At 42.0% G+C, this 23,599-nt stretch overlaps 1 protein-coding gene across 1 annotated transcript in view; it reads left to right on the top strand.

Annotated features, from left to right (window-relative positions):
- Nucleotides 1-23,599, top strand: part of ABI3BP (ABI family member 3 binding protein) — a 520,855-nt gene that overhangs the window by 450,065 nt on the left and 47,191 nt on the right. The window contains exons 45-47 of the mRNA XM_082245218.1: nt 1,931-2,010; nt 5,081-5,110; nt 13,300-13,461. Of these exons, the coding sequence (XP_082101344.1) occupies nt 1,931-2,010; nt 5,081-5,110; nt 13,300-13,461 (272 nt within the window). The remainder of the gene's footprint in view (nt 1-1,930; nt 2,011-5,080; nt 5,111-13,299; nt 13,462-23,599) is intronic.

Raw genomic sequence — 23,599 nt, 5'->3', positions numbered from 1 at the left:
ACTAACTTTTGTGAGATACTGTATATATACACTGCTCAAAAAAAATGAAAGGAACACTTTGAAAACACATCAGATCTCAATGGGGAAAAATCTCATGCTGGATATCTATACTGATATGGACTGGGTAATGTGTTAGGCACGAAAGGATGCCACATCCTTTGATGGAAATTAAAATTATCAACCTAAAGAGGGCTGAACTCAAAGACACGCCCAAAAATAAAACTGAAAAAATGATGCAGCAGGCTAGTCCATTTTGCTGAAATTTCATTGCAGCAACTCAGAATGGTACTTGGTAGTTTATATAGCCCATACGTACGTATGCATCCAAGGAGTTCATCCTGATTCCTAATGGCAGTCAGGGTGTCATTTTTTAGCCTGAACAATGTTACAGGCAGCATAACGTTCTCCATGGCTTCTCCAGATCCTTTCATGTCTGTCGTGTGCTCAGGGTGAACCTGCTCTCATCTGTGAAAAGCACAGGGTGCCAGAGGTGAACCTTCCAATTCTGGTGTTCAATGGCAAATGCCAATCGAAATCCATGGTGCCGTGCAATGAGCACAGGGCCCACTAGAGGGCGTCAGGCCCTCAGACCACCCTCATAAAGTCTGTTTCTGATTGTTTGGTCAGAGACATTCACACCAGTGGCCTGCTGGAGGTCATTTTGTAGGTCTCTGGCAGTGCTCCTTCTGTTCCTCCATGCACAAGGGAACAGATACCAGTCCTGCTGATTGGTTAAGGACCTTCTAGGGCCCCGTTCAGCTCTCCTAGAGTAACTGCCTGTCTCCTGGAATCTCCTGCTTGCTCTTGAGACTGTGCTGGGAGACACCGCAAACCTTCTGGCAATGGCACGTATTCATGTGCCATCCTGGAGGAGTTGGACTACCTGTGCAACCTCTATAGGGTCCAGGTATCACCTCATGCTATCAGTAGTGACACTGATCCTAGCCAAATACAAAACTAGTGAAAAACAGTCAGAAAAAATGAGTAGGGAAAAAAATTCCAGTGGCCCCACACCTGTAAAACCATTCCTGTTTTGGCCTTTGTCTTATTGTTGCCCTTCTAGTGCACCTGTTGTTAATTTCATTACCACCAAAAGCAGCTGAAACTGATTAACAACCCCCTCTGCTACCTAACTGATCAGATTAATATCCCAGGAGTTTAATTGACTTGATGCTGTACTCTGGTTAAAAAGTGTTCCTTTAATTATTTTGAGCAGTCTTTATATAAAAGTATGGTCAGCTTTGCAAGCATACTTGCAGTGAGTAATTTATGCAAAAGCAATATCTTTTTTCCTTTTTTCGTTTGGGATAACATAAAAACACAACATAAAAAATGTCAAAGCTTGAGACACAGACAACAGAAAGCGAGTGGAATTCTCATGAAAATGAGGGGAAATCTCCTCTTAGGCAGATGTCAAGGGAACGGGTGTTCCTATTGAAAGATTTCTTCCCTATTTTGTTTCCCCGGAGAACTGTACATTTTTGGATTTCCCATCACTTTCTGTTTCGCTGACCATGTTCAACAGGATAAATAAATAGGATTATTCTTTCCAGTGGTACCCAGCAATAAAAACAAAAACCTGGCAGAGGTTTTAACCATTTCCAAGCTCTATCCAAATCATTAACAAGTGGTGTCAAAAAGAGGGCAATGCAGGTAGATGCTGCAAGGGGCTCCTATCTGAGCTGGGAACAATAGCAAAAAAAAAGGTGTTCTGACCATTTCAACAAATGTTAGTGGTGCACCTAAAAGCATCTGCCTTCACCTTAGACATGAGATCCAGCAAAAAAATGGCTAGATTAACTCATACCTTTGAGCTTCAGGCAACAGTTTGAAGACCCTTGGCCAACTCTTTGTGTAATTTCTTAGCAGAGATTAAATCCATATGAAGGGAATCCAAGGTTATCTTATTTTATTTTCCATATTTTTACAGATATGATTTCAAAGTGGTACCAACAAATCCTCTTGGTGAGGGTCCACCCAGCGTATCAGTGGAATTCAGCACAGAATCAGGTAACGTTAAATATCTTCTATGGTCATATATACAGTATATATACATTACTGGAATCTGTAGCAAATAATGTCAGGCGCTCACAATCCCACCCATATATTAGACATTTTCTAGCTTTGCTGTAGATACCACTATTATGAATAGTTTTATATGGCACTTTTACATAAAGCATTTGTCAAAAGTATTTAGTGTCTGGGTAGCACATGACTGCTGTGTCTTGTAACCTCAAGACAAGAGGTGTCAGTTAGTGACAGTCAGCTTCATTACTGTGCTTTTACCTGTATTTTCTAGAGCTCTAGACAGAGAGTGCCAATCAAAGCTAGTTATATGTACCCACTACCCCTTTAAGAAGCCTATTAAAAGAAGGTAAACCATTTTAACAATACTCTACAAATAAGCTTTAAAAGTGTTACCAAACTCAGGACCCTGCTTTCACTATATCTGGTCTCCCACAGTACACATAACATGGAAATGTAATTAAATTTGTAAATATAAACTGCTAAATATCTTTTCTCATCAACAGTATATAGCAGTCTTGTGACTTCTATCAGTGTCCGGGCGAGCACTTGCTACAGCTTGTAGGTGATGTTTTCATTCTCCTCTGACTGTCCTATGAGGCTGCAGGACACCTTGCCCTCTGTCTGGACAGTGCTGATTGGCCCTGTGTTGATCATATGCACCCTCCCGAAAAAAATAAAATAAATAAACTCTCTATTAATACACACCAAACTCAGCATGTGCAGAATGCCTCCAAGGGCTCTGTACTATCAGCAGATGTATTGAGAACAGTGAAAAAAGGGGAGGATCAGAGACAGCAGGATAAAATGGTCATTTTTTTTTTTTTTTTTTTTTAAACAATGCAGAGGATTTACCCCTTAGGTTCCACGGTGAATATAACAAGCATGCTTTTCTACATATACACACTGATTTTACTGTTGTGGGTTTAGTAACACTTTAATGAATCAGTTTACATTTACAGTACATGCAAATGCATCCCATCTTTCCTAACCAATTAAAAACATTTTAAATCAAAATACCCTACTCATGACCAATCATAAACAATAGGTTAAAAACAATACTTTTACATAAACCACCAATATGTGGGAATGCTACAATTTTCACTGTTTGCATTTCATTTTTGAAAATTATAATTGTTTCATTTCATCACTTTTATTACAAATAGTTTTAATATATAGAACGGTTCTGGGCACCAAATACTTTAAGTACGCCACCCTTGTTCTTTTATTTATTGATAAAATCATGTTTACTGTTTGAGCCAATGCATCCTGAGCACTAGATACCCTATATCGCCAAAAATATTGGGATGCCTGCCTTTACACGCACATAAACTTTAATAGCATCCCAGTCTTACTCAGTAGGGTTTAATATTGGGTTAACCCATTTTTCAATGAACATTCTTCCAGGAGCGCATTTGTGAGGTCAGGCAATAATGTTGGTGAGAAGGCCTGGCTCACAGTCTGCACTCTAGTTCATCCCAAAGGTGTTCTATCAGTTTGAGGTCAGGACTCTGTGCAGGCCAGTCAAGTTCCTCCACCCCAAACTTGTTCATCCATGTCTTTATGGACCATGCTTTGTGCTATGGTACAAATCATTTGGTGTAGGGGGGATTATGATGCAGGGTTGTTTTTCAGGACTTGGCCCCTTAGTTCCAGTGAAGGGAACTCTTTAAGCATCAGCATACCAAGACATTTTTGACAATTTCATGCTCCCAACTTGCAAAAGCAAAGCAAGGTCCATAAAGACATCGATGAGCGAGTTTTGGGTAAAGAAACTTGACTGGCCTGCACAGAGTTTTGACCTCAACCTGATAGAACACCTTTGGGATTAATTAGAGTACAGACTGTGAGCCAGGCATTCTCACCAACATTATTACCTTAGTTGCCTGATGAGGAGTTAATATTGTCTGAGGTAAATTAAATCTCATATCTTCCGGGTAATACCTGACCTCACAAATGTGCTTCTGGAAGAATGGTCAAACATTCCCATAGACACACTCCAAAACCTTGTGGACAACCTTCCCAGAAGAGTTGAAGCTGGTATAGCTGCAAAGGGTGGGCCAACTGAATATTGAACCCTACTGACTAAGACTGGGATGCCGCTAACGTTAATGTGCGTGTAAAGGCAGGCATCCCAGTACTTTTGGTAATATAATATATAGCGTAGTAACTATTATCAGGGTTGCCCTGAGAGCCAAACGTTAGGGCTGAAAAAGGCAGATGTTAAACATTACCTCACAGCAAATCAGCCAAAATCTAGTCAAATTCTGGTTAGTGGAAATCAATCCACGCATAATCATGTAGTGCTCATAGCAACCAATCAGAGTACATTTTGTATTAGTCTAGCTAGATTTAATAAAATCCAGCTTGTTTATATAGGATATAACACTCTCTGTACTGTTTATGGAATAAGCCTGTTTTCATTTAAACTAAAGACTATTCACATACTCTACAAATCATGTGCAATTAATGGCATAATATCTGAGCAGCCAAGCCAATGGTCCATCACAGACATAGTTTATGTAAATACATTTTCAAATGTAATATGCATTTTATTTTAGACATACATTAAATTCTGAGTATGTGGGTAGCAAACCAATGTGGGAGGGATGAATCATATTTATTTTAACAAAGAAGTCATCAATCTACATTTTGATTTGCAAAGAACATGCATTTGTTTTAAAAAGTGTAGATTTTGTGGTATTATGTTTCTAATGACAGCTAAAAATCTGAAGCTATAATTTAGAAATATTAGGCACCATGGGAATCTGAGAAAGATTTGTGTTCCAGAGCAACATCTCCAGCTGACTCCACATCTGGTCATAATCTCTGTGCACTGAGAAACATGCTGGAATATTGGCCACGTGTTCTCAGTCTGTCCCTCTACTTGTTGGATTGCAGGGTTCATGAAAGTGACAGGTATATTGCCTTACGTCAGGTGTTAATAAATATGCTTGTTTCCATGTCCCAGTCAAGGCAAGATTGTGATGATGACATTACAAAGGTCTTTCCTATCTTTTGTATACAGTAGCTTATCATTTTTTTTTCTCTGCAGCTGATCCAAGAGTGAGTGAGCCAGTTACAGGTAAGAAACACTTTTTTTTTTATCTTATCAGTGAGGTTGGGTCTACCCCTAAATACTTTCATGCTATACTTGCTCATAATATTTCCTCCCCCACGTGTCTCTTCCTCTGACTTCTCTGTCAAGATCATGGCACAACCATCAACCTCCCATGCCACGGTGCTAGGTTTATTCCTGGACTCTACTTTCAGGCCCACATCAAATCGCTGTTCAAAGCTTGCCGCCTCAACCTTTGCAACATCTCCAAAATAAGCCCCGTTCTAACCAATGACACCAAAGCTTCAAATTCACTCCCTGATCAACTCTCACCTTGGCTACTGCAACTCCCCCTCATTGGATTACCTTTACATAGGCTACTCCCCCCCCCCCTTTCGTTTATCATCATGAATGCAGCTGCCTGACTCATCCACCTTACCAACTCTTCAGTATCTGCTACCCCTCTCTGCCAATCCCTCCATTGGCTGCCACTCACCCAACAAATTAAATTCAAAATACTAACAACAACTTACAAAGCCATCCACAACTAGGCCCCCAGCCACATCATCAACCTTGTCTCAAAATACCAACCAAATAATTCTCTTCATTCCTCTCAAGACCTCCTGCTCTCTAGCTCTCGTCACCTCCTCCCATGCTTGCCTCCAGGACTTCATCTGAACCTCTCCCATCCTATAGAACTCCCTACACCAACCTGTCTGGCTATCTCCTACGCTGTCAACTTTTAGGCAATCCCTGAGAACCCTTCTTATCAGAGAAGCCTATCCCGCCTCCACCTAACAACTGTATTTCCACTATCTCCATCAGGTCATCCCCCCACAGTTATTGCTTTTTGTATCACTTAACCCTCCCTTTTAGATTGTAAGCTCTAACAAGCAGGGCCCTCTGAATCCTCCTGTATTGAATTGTATTGTAAGGGTCCTTTCACACGGCCGCTCCGTGTGTCCGCAAATCATCCTATTTTTTTGCGGATGATTTGCGGACTTTAATGTAAGTGAATGGCACTGCGGATGTCAGCGGAATACCATCCGCTGACATCCGATTTTCCTCCTTTCAGTTCTGTTCCGTTTTTTGGAATGGAACAGAACCCTATTTTTTCATCCGTGTAAAAAACGGAAAGGAAGGAAAATCGGATGTCAGCGGTGTCATCCGCTGACATCCGCAATGCCATAGACTTACATTATGTCCGCATATCATCCGCAAACGGATGGGATGATATGCGGGCACACGGAGCGGATGACACAAATGTCATCCGCTCTGTGGAAAAAAAAAAAAAAAGTCCCGCAGCGGACTAAAGCAGCGGAGCGGCCGTGTGAAAGAAGCCTAACTGTACTGTCTGCACTCATGTTTTAAAGCACTGTGCACACTGTTCATGCTATTTAAATCATGTATAATAATAATAATACTATTTAGTAGAACATTGTCACATATTGTAAAATAATATGTGAAAAATACAATAATTTTTTTATGGCAAATTTGATACAGAATGGCAAAATGCCAATGTATTGCATTTTTCAGATAGTTTAATTGGGCTGTAGGTACATCTGTTTACAGTTACCTGTTAGACTTGAAGTTGCCATAGACATTATCCTCTACTATTTTTTGTGATTTAAAAATAATTGGACAACAGTGCTGGGGACTACAGGTCACCTTGACAAATGCAAATGTTGTTTGTAAATGCCGGCTGGCCATAAGGCTAGGGTAGACTGGATCAGAGCACTGGGACATATTATGCAATTGCTGCATTTTGGGTAGAAGGAAAAAAATAGACTTTGGACCATTTCCTATTATCTGGCCTATGTTCTATGTCTCTGAATAGAATAAGCAATATTTTCATATACACAGCATTTCATGTGTAACAGGCCCTACATTTTTATTAGCAAAATTAGAATCTTACCCATTAGCCACAGTGAACACATTTGGGAGGGGAAACATTTAGTGCAACTGAAAAAGAGGCCTCTTGGGTTTAGGGCCCCTTTCATTTAGGATGTGTGTTGAGTGGGTGCTGGGGTCCCTACCATAGACCTGGACATTTCTTACTTTTTTGGCAGGTGAGAAGCAGGGGGTAATTTTTTGACACCTTGTCCTAACCTTAAAATAATTCTTTCAGAGTGGCTTTTTGCTGACTTTGTATGCCATTAGATACAATAACATATTTTATAGGGATAAGGATTTTTTTGCTTGGTATTTTCCACAAAACAATCCCCGTTCCATTAGAAAGACAATGATTTCACTATTTCAGTTTTCCATGCTCTGATTTATACTAGAGACTATACACTCCGTCACTATAACACATGAAAAGAATAAACATGCATTAAAATGTCAGAAACCATACTATTTATTTAGCAGTATTCATTCTATTGGCCAGCAAAAAACATATATCTAAATGTTCCCAAGATATTTCAAAGCACAACGGCAAAGCTTAGTGAATGTAAATATAATTTAAGGACGTGACAGAACAAAGGGGGTGCATTCCATATACCCAGAATGACATCAGTTTGCTTCCTGAAACTTTAGATCAGTGGAAGATGTGCTCTGTGATCTGCCATGATGTATTGCATGTGTGCAGAAAATCACTCATTTTATTAGCACATGCCTGCATATTTCATGAATTAAATGGATATGGTTTAACCTCCTACGGGATGTATCCAGTTTCCAGAGGTGTTCTATTACTATGATGAATACCTGACATTACACAATATTATATGGGGTACACATAATCAAATGATGGGGTTTCCAAATCGAAGTAATCAAGTAATATGCAGAAGTAAATTCTACTTTTGCTTACTTTGTTTGGGCATAACAGCCCAGACATAAAGACTCCTGAAATGGCCATTTTTAGAGAATAAATGTGGATGGATTAGGAGGGGAGGACATTGCTTACAATCTCTAGATGTTAAAATGTTTTGTTCAGTATAAAGAGGGAACAGTTTAAGGCATACACACAGGGCTGCTCGAAAATGTTCACCAATTTTCCTATTGACCTTATATCAGTCCCAGATTTTAGATGCCAAAACTAAGAATATCAAAAGTGAACTGGTTTACACAGATTATCTTTTATACTTTACAGAGTATTTACATGCTGCAGGTATAGAAAGGTATAGACATGCATTTTAGGTACTGGTGCATATAAGCAAGCATTTCTACTTAGACCACTATGACCATAACACTGAGTATAATTGTATTTATGTTTTGCTCTTACAAATTTTCAGTCTCTATGGTGCTGTTAGTACTGTAAGTCTGTTGGTAGAACCAGTAGTACACCAATGTGTAAAACCGTTTCCAATGCATTTATAAATCCAAGCATGCAAATGCCTTTAAGAGCTTTAACCACTTGCCGACCGCCGCAAGTACATATACTGCGGCGGTCAGCCCCCCCTGGGCAAAGTGACGTATAGGCACGTCACTCGCCCGCGAGCCAATAGGGGGCGCGCTTCCACTCCCGCTCCTTCACTGCCTTCCCCGCGCGAGTGACCGGCGGCTCCGATGTCCGCTGGTCACTCGCGATCTCCCGCTGGAGAGGGAGAAAGGCAGGCGGCTAATGTAAACAAAGCCGCCTGTCATTCTCCCTGGTGTAACAGCAGATATCATACGGTCCTGCTATGTAGGATCGTATGTCTCTGTGGTTACATCAAAAGCCACGCCCCTTTACAGTTAGAAGCACGCCCCCAGGGACACACTTAACCCCTGGATCTCTAACCCCTTCCCTGCCAGTGTCATTTTTACAGTAACAGTGCATATTTATAGCACTGATTACTGTAGTAATGTCACTGGTACCCCCAAAAGTGTCAAAAATATCAGTCAAGGGTCCGATCTGTCCGCCGCAAAGTCGCAGTCCCGCAAAAAAATCGCAGATTGCCGCCATTACTAGTTAAAAAAAAACAATAAAAATGACATAAATCTTTCCCGTAGTTAGTAAACGCAATAACTTTTGCGCAAACCAATAAAAATACACTTATTGCGATTTTTTTCACCAAAAATATGTAGCAGAAAACAAATTGGCCGAAAATGTTAAAAAAAATGTTGATTTTTTTGGGGGGGAATTTCATATAAAAAAAATGGGAAAAATATTATTTTTTCAAAATTGTTGCTATTTTTTTGTTTATAGCGCAAAAAGTAAAAATCGCACAGGTGATCAAATACCACCAAAAGAAAACTCTATTTGTGGGGGAAAAAAAGGGTGTCAATTTCATTTGGGTACAGCGTTGCACGACCGTGCAATTGTCTGTTAAATTCACACAGTGCCGAATCGCAAAATAGGCCCTGGTCTTTGAGCAGCCAAATCCTCCGGGGCTTAAGTGGTTAATATAACTACATGTTAAACAAAATAATCAAATGCAGTGACAATAGAGAATTTGTTATCCCGTTCTCCATCTGCATACAGAATTTATACTACAGTAGATGGCATAGGAATCTTGAAAAAATGCTTATGACCACTAAAATACTGCATTAAAAAAATGTTCTTGAGATATATATGGGGATTTTCATAAGATGATAATTGTTTTAAAGAGATTGTTTAGTCTTCTAAATTAATATTTTGATATGCATTTAAAGCTGAAATCTGGGATAAACAAATACTGCCTAAATATTTATTTGAATCTTGATGTCCTTTGTGTATTTCTTTCAGATCTGTGCAGTAATCTAGCATGATGAAACAACTCTTGCATTTTGCCTATGTGCAGGAGTCTCCTGTAATACAGACCAGTCACTGCTGCTCTTTCTTCTTGTCCAGGGTGACTGGTCTTGTCTCTGGCAGTAGTTTTTTTTGCAGGCAGCCTGCTCGATCCCACACACAGGTCTGCTCTTTGAACAGACTATGCATGCCTCCCAACAATACTAGATTCCGCAAACTATACCGAGATTTGAACTAAATCACAGCATCCCGTGAATCTGGGCTGAATCCACTATTTAGCCTGGTAGGGGCAAGACACCATTTTGTTCCCCCTTCTAAGTCTCCCCTGCAGCTGCGCTTGTCACAGGCAACTACAGAGGAAACATTGTTTATGCTCCTTTCTCCTATTCCCTGGTCTAGTGGGTGGGGCTACAATTAGCTGTAATTTTGCCCCACCTACTGGACCGGGAATAGGAAAAGGGGGAGAAAAGCTGGGGCTGCAGTATCCTTAGTACCGCAAAGAGCCCAGAAAGAAAGAGAACAGAGGTAAGCAGTGCAGAGGTAAGACAGGGTTAATTACTTCTGCACTCTGTACACTGTGTCACTACTGACCTCTGAACTCTGCTTTACTTAGCACTGACCTCTGAACTCAGTAGTCAGAATTGACTCAAAGGTCAGTAGTAAGTAACCAAGAGTTCAGGGGTCAGAAGTAAGTAATGAAAAGTTCAGAGGTCAGTAGTAACAGAGAGTTCAGAGGTCAGTAGTAAGTAACAGAGCATTCAGGTGTTGTTAGTAAGTGAAGCAGAGTTCAGAGGTCAGTAGTAAGTAATGGAGAGTTCAGGGGTCAGTAATAAGTGGGGCAGAGTTCAGAAGTCAGTAGTAAGTAATGGAGAGTTCAGAGGTAAGTAGTAAGGCAGAGTTCAGAAGTCAGTAGTAAGTAATGGAGAATTTAGAGGTAAGCAGTGAGACAAATTTCAGGGATCAGTAGCAGTCAATGTAGAGGTCAGGGTAAGTAGTGAGGCAGAGTTCTGGGGTCAGTAGTAAGTAATTGAGAATTTAGAGGTAAGTAGTGAGACAGATTCCTGGGATCAGTAGCAATTAATGTATAGGTCAGAATGAACTCAGAGGTCAGTAGTAAGGAACGGAAAGTTCAGGGGTCAGTAGTAATGGGGAGTTCAGAGGTCAGTAGTAAAAGAGAATTCAGAGGTAAGTAGTAGGTCACAGAGCATTTAGGGTTTTGTAGAAAGTAATGTAAAGTTCAGAGGTCAGTAATAAGCAATAGAAAGTTCAGGGGTTAGTAGTAAGTGAGGCAGAGTTCAGGGGTCACTAGTAAGTAATAAAGAGCTCAGGGGTCAGTAGCAAGTGAGTCAGAGGTCAGTAGTAAGTAATGGAGAGTTCAGTAGTAAGTAACTGAGAGGTCTGAGGCTAGTAGTAAGTGAGGCAGAGTGCAGGGGTCACTAGTAAGTGAGGCAGAGTTCAGGGGTAAGTAGCAAGTGAGGCAGAGTTCATTGGTCATTAGAAAATGAAACAGAGTTCAGGGTTTAGTTGTAAGTGATGCAAAGTTCAGAGGTTAGTAGTATGTGATGAAAAGTGTATGTTCATAGCGAAGGTAAAAAAAATCTTAATGCCTAAACACAGTTTTGCAACTTCGACACAAAAACGACACATATCATTACAACTATTGCATTTAACTACGTGTTTTTTTTTTTCAGGACAAATTGGGCTTTTATTAGTGATTAAAGTGGAGTTCCACCCTAAATGTATACTTACCTCCATCTTCTCGCTCCGGGTCACCTGAAAAACAAATGGATAATCGCAATTTTTTTTTTCTTTTACTTACCTCGTAGAGAAAATATACTTACCTTACTTCCTTCTTCCTCCCCTTGGCAGCCACGGCCCGTCATCACTTCCTGGCTTTTGCAATGATTCCTGGGAGCTGAATGTCATCGCTCCCAGGAATCATTGCGCCTGCACCGGCCCCGACGTCAGTTCCGGTGTGCGCGCGTCATTCCCTTCTAAACAGCTTCTGGGCATGCCCAGAAGCTGTGGAGGGATGACGCGCGCGCACCGAAAGTGACGGCGGGGCCGGTGCAGTGCATCGTGGGACCGAAGAAGAATGAAGAGGACGCAGAAGAGGATCGCGCCGGCTTCAAGCTGCCCACACCTGAGATGGCAGCGCTGGAGAATACTTTTTCAAGGTAAGTATTTCTCCTAAAAGGTAAGTGCAACCCGGGACAGATCAGAGGCTAGCCATTGTGGAAAGTACTAGCCCTGACTGTCCCGGGGGTATTTTTATTAAAAAATGTATTCCCAGGGTGGAACTCCGCTTTAATAGTAATAGATAACTCCTGTTTTTTTAATTTTCAAGGAAATCTCCCTCAAAATAGTAAAAAAAAAATGTATATTTTTTTAAACATTTTAAATTTTTAAAAATTAGATGTATATTGCTTTTACCTTGACCTACCACCAAAGAATAACTCAAAACAAATTTCCCTGCTCCTGATGATTGCAGTGATATCATAAACAGTATATGTAATTTATTTATTGTTTGTACCAGACACAATGGTGAAAATTCAGCTTTTTTTTTTTTGCTACCTAAAACACATTTACACTGGTACTAAATGCGGGAAAAATGTTTTGTTTTTCTTATCCACCTAAAATAATACACTGACTCTGACTTTGAACATAAACCTCTGACCTTAACCCTAACACCGGTTTAGATCAAACCTTGATCTAGTTTTTTTTTACCTTTAATTTTCCTTTTTTTATATACTACAATTTTCTCCTCTAGGAAGGAGAAAAACATATAATGTATCTTTTTCTCTATTCAAGAGGAGAAAACCAAAAAAAAACACATGGTTGGGCTATACAGTGATGGATCACTGTGATAGTCAATTGCAGGCTATTACAGAGATCAGGTGATCGGGAACCAGTTCCTAATTGTTAGTATGAGACCCGGAGCTCTTCGTTACAGTTTGGTCCCTGTGCTGGTAGTCTGCTGTGCAATGTAATCTCAGTTCAAACACATTAGCACATATATTTAGCCCCTTAGATAAACACCCACTTAGATGAGGCCACATATAAATGTACGCTCAGTGGAAAGAGGTTAAAGAGGGGAAACGCAGTGTGTCCCCGGTCTTAATCTTATAGTCTTCTCAATGGTCCACTCCAAAGAAACACTAAAAGGTAAGAATTTTTAAAATATACCTGTATATATTTTTCGATATGCTGTGTGAATGGGAACACATAAGCATATAGTGGGCTTTTTCTACAATCTGACTGCATAAGTGGAAATACACTTCAAGGAAAATACTGCAAATATAACTCAAAATATGTGCTCATTAAAAATACCAAAGATTTCCCTTTAAATTATTACTACATGCTTACACCAATTTATTAATAAACTGACAGCTCACTATTCTGAGAACCAAATATTAAAAGGCGTTTGGACCTTAATTTAAATTCTGCAGTCTGTAGGTCACATAAAGATAATAATGACATTTACTACATTTTATAACATAGGCTTACCTAGTATTTCAATCTACATTTTGTTTATTAATCCCAACTTTTTCTTTAACATTTACAGGAGGAAAAGATGCAATCTGGACAGAAATCAAATTTAAGTCAGACTCCTATTCAGAATGCAGAGGGAAGCAATATGTGAAGAGGACGTGGTATAAGAAATTTGTTGGAATTCAGCTGTGTAACTCTCTAAGATATAAGATTTACCTCAGCAACTCTCTTCTAGGTAAAAAGAAAAACTGCATGAGTGTATTTCAAAGCTGGCCATACACAGAACAGTTCTGTAACAATTTAACGCCCAACTCTAGATTCAGCATTCCCTCTCCCAGTCCTTACCACCTCCTTCCTATGTAAAATGTAAAAAAAAAAAAAAAAAACATAAAAATGACTAGTCACCCTCTCCACTCTCCAATTCTGTGTTTTCCCTGGCAACTGGTGACTTCCACCATTCCAGACTGAATGACATTCGGCATCATCCAACCCCTTTTTTTTTTAGCCCAGGCTGTCAATAACACACCCCCTGTGGTTGCATCATCATGCAGCCTGAATTTACAAAATTATGCTGCAATAACTTGCATTGGCAGGACCAGAAGAAGAAGGACTCTATTTGCCATGTGACAGGCTGAAAGAAACCTGAATTTAAGGTATCCTATTGGCTGTTCAGTGCAGCTCTCAGGATCCAGAAGAGAGTCTGAAGATGCTGACATCAGTTCCAGAGGAATGGTGGGAACCAGTTGGCATGAGCACAACTGCAGCGCTGGATTACCAGCCCTCTGCATCCGGGAAACAAAGCTGGCAAGGAACTTAGGTGAGTATAAAACACTGTACTCCAGGTAGGAGGGAGGCTAAGCTTCCACCCCAAACTCGCTCATCCATGCTTTGTGCACTGGTGCGCAGTCATGTTGGAACAGGAAGGGGCCATCCCCAATCTGTTTCCACAAAGTTGGGGGCATGAAAATGTCCAAAATATCTTGATTTGCTGATGCCTTAGGAGTTCCCTTCATTGGAACTAAGGGGCCAAGCCCAACCCCCCTCTGACCAGTGCACAAATCAAGGTCCATAAAGACATGGGTGAGCGGGTTTGGGGTAAAGGAACTTGACTGGCCTGCACAGAGTCCTGACCTCAACCTGATAGAACACTTTTGGGATGAATTAGAGCGAAGACTGCGAGCCAGGCCTTCTCATCCAACATCAGTGCCTGACCTCACAAATGTGCTTCTGGAAGAATGGTCAAACATTCCCATAGACACACTCCTAAACCTTGTGGACAGCTTTCCCAGAAGAGTTTAAGCTGTTATAGCTGCAAAGGGTGGACCAACTCAATATTGAACCCTACAGACTAAGACTGGGAACTGCCATTAAAGTTCATGCGCATGTAAAGGAAGGCGACCCAATACTATTGGTAATATAGTGTGTATATATACAGAAAAAAAAGAATAGTTTAAAAACATTTACAGTATTATTGTATATTTTGACATGTCAAGAATATTTTTATTCAAATCGATAAAGGTACGGGCTTCAGCAAAGCTGCTCAAATATGTGAAGAAAAGTAACACCTAAAAGGCGTACTCCCCGCGCCTAGGAGTTAATATAATTAAAACTTTAATAAAAATGTGAAAACATTTTCTGAAAATGATAGCAGCAGCAGTAGTGTGAGGTTATATATGAAAAAAGTCCTAGTAGGGACTATCCACAGCGCTTGCTAAAAATTATCTAAAACATAAATATGTGCAAAAAAGTGAAAAATTATTGTGCAAATATGCAAAATTATTTAAATACAAAAACATTAATTACTCAAAATTCATAAAAATATAAATATAGCAAAATCCAAATATTCAGTGATTATTCCTTATTCCAGGAACTTTACAAGTGCTCAAAAGTAAAATACTCTAATGGCCGATTACTTAGTTCATCTCATATATAATTAAAATAAATTAAATTAAATGTGATGAAATCCAATATTCCGTGATTATTTCTTATTTCAAGAAATTCAAAGGCATTCACCTCCGCTCGTAACTCTGCATGTTTGTATCGGTTTGTAACGAACGCTTCCGCAAATACGATCCTTTGTCGGATCATTGCAGGATTTTACTGAACAGTGCTATTTTATGGGAATAAAACCCTTTTTTAAACAATATTACACCATCTGGAGCTTTTATCTTTATTTTCCCAAAAACCACATTACAAGCTGCCTTATGGAACGGTGAGGAGGAAATCACCATCAGCACAGCCAGGAGGATTTAAAGGGGACCTACCAATAAGCGCGATTGGTCTCAATGCTGTAAGGTATATGAGACCCACTTTATCTGGTAAGTCACCCATTTCATAAATTGTTCCACGGGAAGAAGGCACTCAGCACCTGCACTTTACCACTCACTATTGGAGTATTTATTTTGAGCACCAGCACAGTTCTTGAAATAAGAAATAATCACGGAATATTGGATTTCATCACATTTAATTTAATTTATTTTAATTATATATGAGATGAACTTTAAGTAATCGGCCATTGGAGTGTTTTACTTTTGAGCACTTGTAAAGTTCCTGGAACAAGGAATAATCATGGAATATTTGGATTTTGCTATATTTATATTTTTATGAATTTTGAGTAATTAATGTTTTTGTATTTAAATAATTTTGCACATTTGCACAATAATTTTTCACTTTTTTGCACATATTTTAGATAATTTTTAGCAAGCGCTGTGGATAGTCCCTACTAGGACTCTTTTTCATAAAAAGCTGCTCAAAGCATCTACAGGACCTTAAAAAAACTGTGGTTTACTTGTGGTTTTCAAACCAAACTAAGTACAAATAAGCATGAGGATTCATTATCTATTTTATTTACATGCTTACTCCTTCTTGAGGTCTGCCATCTTGCCATTGTGAGGAGGTATGCATGTCCTAATATGTTTGCTGGAAGGAGCTTATGCTCTTGGCAGTGCCACTTAAAGGAGATCTATAGTCACAGCAAAAAATACGAACAATAGCTACTTTTGTCAACCCAATATGAGATTACTTGGAAAATACACTTTCATGTTGTGAGTGCCACTGACCAACTCTTTCTACAACTTCTTGGCTTCCTGAATGCTTTGCAACTTCTCATCTGCTCTTTCCTTTGGTTTATGTGCAATTTGGCTGCCTGATAACAGTGATTTCTGCACTGGCAATGCCCACTGAAACTCTCATCACCAGGCTCTTTATAATGTGTGACACAGCAGTGCCTACTTACAAGACATAGTGAATATGCATCACAAAGTTCAAGGAAGTAAATGTGTGGAGATCTTCACAAGGAAATTACAAACCTCAGGATAGTTCAAATAATACTAGTAGGCTAAAAATAATTGAAATACAATGTTGAAATAAATATATATTACATTTTGACCATAGATACACTTTAAGCAAAGCTGGTCAAAGGGCAGATATCAGACGAAGAGTAATCCACAAAAACGGGGGGTGGGGGGCCTATAGACATGGTGATGTCCACACACCTAGGGGACACAACGCTGCCAAAATAGCAAGTACATGGTTAAAAGTGAGGTTCTCCTTTCCTGTACTGGGACTTCGTAGGCTCATTTCTCACAAGCTCCAAAATTAAGTTATAAAAAGGCTAAAATTGCCATAGCTTAAATACTTTCAGTAATTAAGTAGGCAACCGCATATTTTACAAATAAGAGTAGCATGTGGAAACCTCAACATTTTTCTTAGAACTGCAGAAGACCTATGTACTATAAATCTGTCTCGTGCAAGCATTTATCTGTTATTACAATATTTTTCCACAAGCTGAATGAATGTTATGGTTTCCAAAATATGCTTTTGTTGCTTCATTATGCATGTTACAGCTTAAAAAATATTTGTCAAACAATGCCTTCTACTCAAAGCTCTTTATTATAATGATGAAAAATCCCAAATACTGATGATGTGGAATGTTTATCTGTATAAAGCAACTGGTGGATTTAGAAATTTACCATACCAAAAGAAAATGCACAATATATGGCTGTGGCCAAACATCGTTGGACTGGCACTCAGCAAGTATCCAACACACTTGCAAACTTTTCTTCAAAAATCACTAAACCATTCAATTATGTCCCTGCCATGAAAAGGGGCTTACAATCTAATCTCCTTATCAAATTTATACAGAGTGACAAATTAATGTACAGAGAAAGATGCACTATAAGCAACCCTTATGTTTTTGGACTACAAGATAAAAAAACACCCACAAAATGAGCAGAACACACAAACTACTGTAGATAGTTACCCAGGTGGAATTTTAGTCAGGACGCATGAGCAAGCAGGGCTAACCACACTGTACCTTTTGTGAAAATATGTTTGCAGGCCACTAACAGATCAGCTTATTTCTGTGATGTCATTGCTAACAGTTTGCCATTCACATGTTTCATAGTAGGTTAACTATTTGCTTGTGCGGCTAAATCAAACAGAAACACGAGAAGTGAGGGGGGGTATAATATAGAACCAGAAACTAGGAAAGTGGCACACAGAATTTAAAACGAGTACAGAAAAGATATGGACAAGGTGGGCATGAAATATCTAATCTTAAGCAGGCCATAGACGAGTCAAAAAACACATGAAACTTGTCAAAAAAATCATCAAAATTGTTCATTTTTTGTACCATTATGGCGCTTTCCACTGCATGGAACCGAACGGTTCGGCTCGCTTTTGTGCTTTTCCACTGCTGGTACCGCATGGTACAGTGTAGGAACGGTTCGGTACGGCGGCGCTTTTCCACTGCATGGAACCGAACGGTACGGCTCTCAAAAACAGTACCACCTCGATTGTGGTTCCAAGAGGTACCATACCGGTACCATATCCCACAATCCTTTGCATGCAGTCACTCTTAGCCACTGATTGGTCAGAGAATCGTTGTTATCCCACCCACTTAACTTTAGTACTACTTTAGTGGAAAAGCAAACCATACCGTACCGTACCGAACCGTTCCAACACCGTACCATGCGGTACCAGCAGTGGAAAAGCAAACCGGGCCAAGCAGGGACGAGTAGAGCCGAGCCGGTACTTGCAGTGGAAAAGTGCCATTAGTGTGCCAGCTGCAACACGCGATTTTCATGCCACAATCAAAAGTGCCTAATCCAACATGCTGGGATTTATTTATTTTTTTAATCAAAAACAATTTATGGCACAATCGTATGAGCTATTTATATTTTTCAATTGATAGAACTTTTATTTTTTGACTTGTCTATGGCCTGCTTTATTCAACAAGGCAAAACGGCATGGGAAAATTCCAAAAACCTATAGCTGTCAATCACAGTGTACAGTAGAACTACCTAAAATTTAGGTGGATGCACTTTGCACATTATTACTGCTATTTGTACTGCCTTACAAGTCAAATGTCCATCTTCAAAAACGACACGCATGTGTCTCTTCATGCTGTGAAAAAATTGGATTTTTGACTTACAGTAAGAATCAATTTCTCTGATATTCATTTGACGGACACAGTTCCTGATCTTCATAACCATTGGGTATTACTGCCCCCTACAGGAGTAGGATACTAGGCAGAAAAAGAATCCAGCTACACCGATGGGCAGTCCCAGGGGTTATACTGCCTCTCCCTGCTTTAGGTACTCAGTTTAGTTACAAGCAGTGTCAGAAGAGTTACAACTCCACAGAGGGTTGGGTGCTGTGTCCGTCAATGAACATTAGAGAAATGGATTTTATGGTCAGAAATCTCATTTACTCTTCCTGATCTTCATAATCATTGGGATGTCCCAAAGCAGTGTTAAACATAAGAGGTGGGAACAGAAAAAAAAATAAAAAAATCCCAAGGCTAAACAGTAGCCAAAGAGGCAACAGGAGCTCAACCAAAACAACTGGAGCCCACCTGAAAAAAACAATAAATCCTCGGAGAGAATCAGGTCCTCTAAACAGCAGCCTGCAAAACCTTGCAGCCAAACGAAGCATCCACAGATGCCAACACATCCACTTTTTAAAACTTTGTGAAACTTTGTGAAAGTGTGCACCGAAGACCAGGCGGCTGCCTTACAAACCTGCGTCACTGACGCCTGATGACGGAAGGCCCAGGAGGCACTAAGGGCCCGAGTAGAGTGCGCCTTAAAAGGGAAAGGAGGAACCTGACCCTTGATGAAATAGGCCTGAATCACCATCTGTCTGATCCATCTGGAAATGGTTGCAGAGGAAGCGAACAACCCTTTCTGAGGCCCATCACAAATAGTGAGTCTGACTTCCCGAAAGACTCTGTAGCTGCCAGGTACACCCTAATTGCCTGGACCACATCCAAGGCATGCAAGGCAATTTCCTTCAGGTGTTTAGGGCTGAGACACAGGGAAGGCAACACAATGTCCTCGTTCAAATAAAAAACTGATACAACCTTTGAGAGGAACGACGGACAGTGGCGAGGAATCACCTTATCTCCGTAAATCACCAGGTAGGGTGAACGACAAAATAACACCGCCAGTTCTGACTTCCTGCACGCAGAGGTAATAGCCACTAAAAAAGCCACCTTCTGAGACAGTGTAAGCAAGGGAAGCTCCCAAAGATTCTCAAAGGGAGGCTTCTGGAGGACCGAAAGCACAAAATTGAGGTCCCAAGACGGCAACGGAGACCGTACTGGAGGAACCAAATGTCGGACACCCTGAAGAAAAGTACGCAACAGGGAGTGTGGCGCCAAGGGTCGATAAAAGAAGACTGCCAAAGCTGACATCTGGCTTTTGATGGTACTCAAAGCCAATTTCTGTTCAGCCCCCCCATTGAAGGAAGGTCAAGATTCGAGCCACTGAGAAGGAGCGAGGACGAACCTCAAGAGACTCACAACACGCAATGCACATCTTCAATGTACGATGGTAGATCTTCCTAGAAGTAGAATTGCTAGCTTTAAACAGCGTAGGAATCACTGACTTATATAAACCTCTATCTTTCAGCACCTGGCATTCAACAGCCAAGCCTTCAAAGCCAGCGGCTATAAAGCAGGATGGAAGATTGGTCCTTGGGACAGCAGATCCTCCCTGAGAGGAAGCTTCCAAGGAATGTCGGCGACCAGCCGCATGAGATCGGCGTACCAAGCCCGGCAAGGCTAGTCCGGGGGCCATTCAGATGACCGGAATCCCTTCTGCCTCGATCCTGCATAGAAGTCTTGGCAAAAACTTGAGAGGAGGGAAGGAGTAAATCAGACGATACTGACCCCCACGGGGCCACCAGCACGTCTGTGGCGTCCGCCAGAGGATCCTGTGGCTGAGCCACAAACCTCTACACCTTTCTGTTGAGCCGAGACGCCAACAGATCCACCTTGGGAATGCCCCACCGGAGACATAACTGATGAAACACCTCCGGGTGAAGGGACCACTCCCCTTGGTCCACCGGCTGCCAACTGAGGTAATCCGCCTGACAGTTTTCCATCCCGGGAATGTGTACGATGGAGAGGGCTGGAACGAACCATTCTACCCACCGTAGAATGCCCGCTACCTCCAGAGCTGCCAGGACACTTTTTGTGCCCCCCTGGTGATTGACATAAGTCACGGCCATGGCATTGTCCGAGTGAATGCACACTGGACATCCCTGAAGACAATCCGTTCAAGGGTCCAGACACAGTCTGGTCGCTCGGAGTTCCAAGACATTGATCGGTTGTCAGGTAAACAGTTTGGCTAATCAGCGAAATCGCGCATTGGCGCGAATACGCATGCGCGACCAACTCCGGGCAAGTTCAGCTAAGAACGTGCGTGCGCCAATTCGCACACGCACACGCAGGACGTGACGGCGCTCGGCGCCAAGCGGCCTATTTAAACCCAGCAGTGACAGGTACTAGTTGCTGGATGATCTTCAGCTCCCTGTGTCCCTTGAGCCTTGTTTGCCTTTACCTTGGATTTCCTGTTGCCGACCCGGATTGCTTGACCATCGTCTCTTCTTGTTACCTCTGGCTTTTTGACCCTTTGGCTTGTCCCTGGACTTTCCCAGTTTTCTCCAGTGTCTGACCCGGCTTGGCTATTTGACTCCGCTTCCCGTGTTCCTGCAGCACATCTGCCTGGCTTATCAAGTCTTCCAGATCCACCCTGGACATTCCATCCATTGGCCTCAGCCACCATCTGGCCATCCCAGCCGGCAACCCGTGCTACTTCGGGCACAGCACTCCCTGTCTCACCTCCAGGGGTGTTCTGCACCTAGCCGCAAGGGGAGCCCTCTCTACACACTTCGGCTTCGGATCAGGTACGTGACAGTATCATCCAGCCATGTCAGAAGCCGAGAGAGGTGCCTCCCCACTGGAAGCCTTATGCCAGCAAGTTGCAGCTTTAACCCAGGCTGTGAAGTATCTTCAGGAGGGTTACTTCCAACTGGAAGGTCGCCTGCAGTATCTGTCTACACCGCCTCCGGCGGGCCCTGCGGATCCATCTACTGCAGCCTCTAACCCTGCTCCTTCAGCTTCGGGACCACCAGCTGCTATCCCCACCATGATGGCTCTTTCTCCTGAACCCAGAGTACCTCTGCCTGAACGTTTTTCTGGTGATCGCAGGAAGTTTAAATCCTTTAAAAACGCCTGCTCATTATATCTGGCTCTGCAACCCAGAACTTTTTCCTTGGAAGCAGTCAAAGTAGGGTTTATCATCTCCCTGCTGTCTGATGAACCCCAGTCCTGGGCCCACCATTTGCTGGAACAGAAGGACCCTGCTCTGGACTCTGTTGAGGTCTTCTTTAAAGCAATGGCCCAGCTATACGATGACCCACAACGCACAGCCACTGCCGAGGCAACACTTCATAAGTTACAGCAAGGCCGACGCCCCGTGGAAGATTACACCGTAGACTTCCGTAGGTGGTCCGCAGACACAGGCTGGAACGAGGCCGCCCTCAAACATCAATATCGGCTAGGCCTGTCGGAAACTCTCAAGGATGAGTTAGCACGGGTTGAGACCCCCACTACTTTGGAGGAGCTCATTCAACTGGCCATCCAGTTAGACAGACGTTTTCGGGAACGCCGATCTGAACGTGCTCAGTCTTTTGGCCTGCTTGGATGCTACCCAGGGTGCCACCACCTCCTACACCTTTACCGACTACTGCCAGCCCAATGCCACCCGAGGAGCCTATGCAGATCGGGGTGGTTCGTTCAGCCTTAACCCCTGCAGAAAGACTTCGTCGCAGGCAACAGAACTTATGTCTGTACTGTGGGGACAATGGACATTTCCTTCGTGACTGCCCAGTCAGACCAAGTAAGTCGTTCATTTCCCATCATATGCATCTTCAAACCCCTGGGTCTTCCCCCACTCACCTGGTCCTCCTTGTTTCGTTGCAGGTGGCAGGAGGGGAGATCAGGCTGCCAGCCATTATTGACTCTGGAGCCTGCAGTTGTTTCCTGGATATCTCACTGGCAAGAGAACATCACTTACCTCTCCAGACCAAGAACCGTAAGCTTGAAATCCACCTTGCAGATGGCACAACTCCCAGATCCGGGCCCATCATCCAGGAGACCTTACCTATTCTTGCCACCACCGGCCCTGGCCATCACGAACTTCTTCACTTTGACGTTCTTCCTTCACCCATGTTCCCTGTTATTTTGGGTATCCCCTGGCTCCGGGCACACAACCCATTGATAGACTGGTCAACAGGGGAAGTATCCTTTAAGTCCGCATACTGCCTACAACATTGTGTGGCTCCTGAGACCCCGTCTCCTGCTGGTTGTTTCTCTATTCAGCCGGTTTCCAATACCAGCCAAGATGTTCCTTCTGTATACCACCACTTCCTTGATGTCTTTGATAAAAAGAAAGCGGACTCATTACCACCTCATCGTCCCTACGATTGCCCGATAGAGCTGCTACCTGGGGCCGAAATTCCTTTCGGTCGTATTTTCCCACTCTCAGAGACTGAGCTTGAAGCCCTACGGCAATACATTGACGAGAACCTCAAGAAAGGGTTCATTCGTCCCTCTTCCTCTCCGGCCGGAGCCGGCATCTTTTTTGTAGAGAAGAAGGACCATACCCTAAGGCCTTGTGTGGATTACAGAGACTTAAATAAAATCACTATAAAGAACCGGTACCCACTCCCTCTTGTGCCTGAGCTTTTCCAGAGGTTCCGCTTCGCTCAAGTCTTCACCAAATTAGACCTACGAGGTGCTTATAACTTGGTACGGATCCGTGAAGGCGACGAATGGAAGACTGCTTTTCAAACCCGTTTCGGGCATTTCGAATATCTGGTTATGCCCTTCGGGCTCTGCAATGCCCCTGCCACCTTCCAACATCTAGTAAACGACATTTTCAGAGAATTCCTGGACAATTTCCTTATTGTTTACTTAGATGATATTTTGATTTTTTCTGCCAACTTGGAGTCCCACAGAATACATGTGCAAAAAGTATTGGCCACTCTCAGAAAACACGGGCTTTATGCAAAGGCGGAGAAGT

Source organism: Pelophylax lessonae (assembly GCF_965119305.1).
Source record: "Pelophylax lessonae genome assembly, chromosome: 2".
In the NCBI taxonomy this organism is placed as follows: Eukaryota; Metazoa; Chordata; class Amphibia; order Anura; family Ranidae; genus Pelophylax; species Pelophylax lessonae.
Note: the sequence above shows the minus strand (reverse complement) of the source record. Positions and strands in the feature narration are given on the sequence as shown.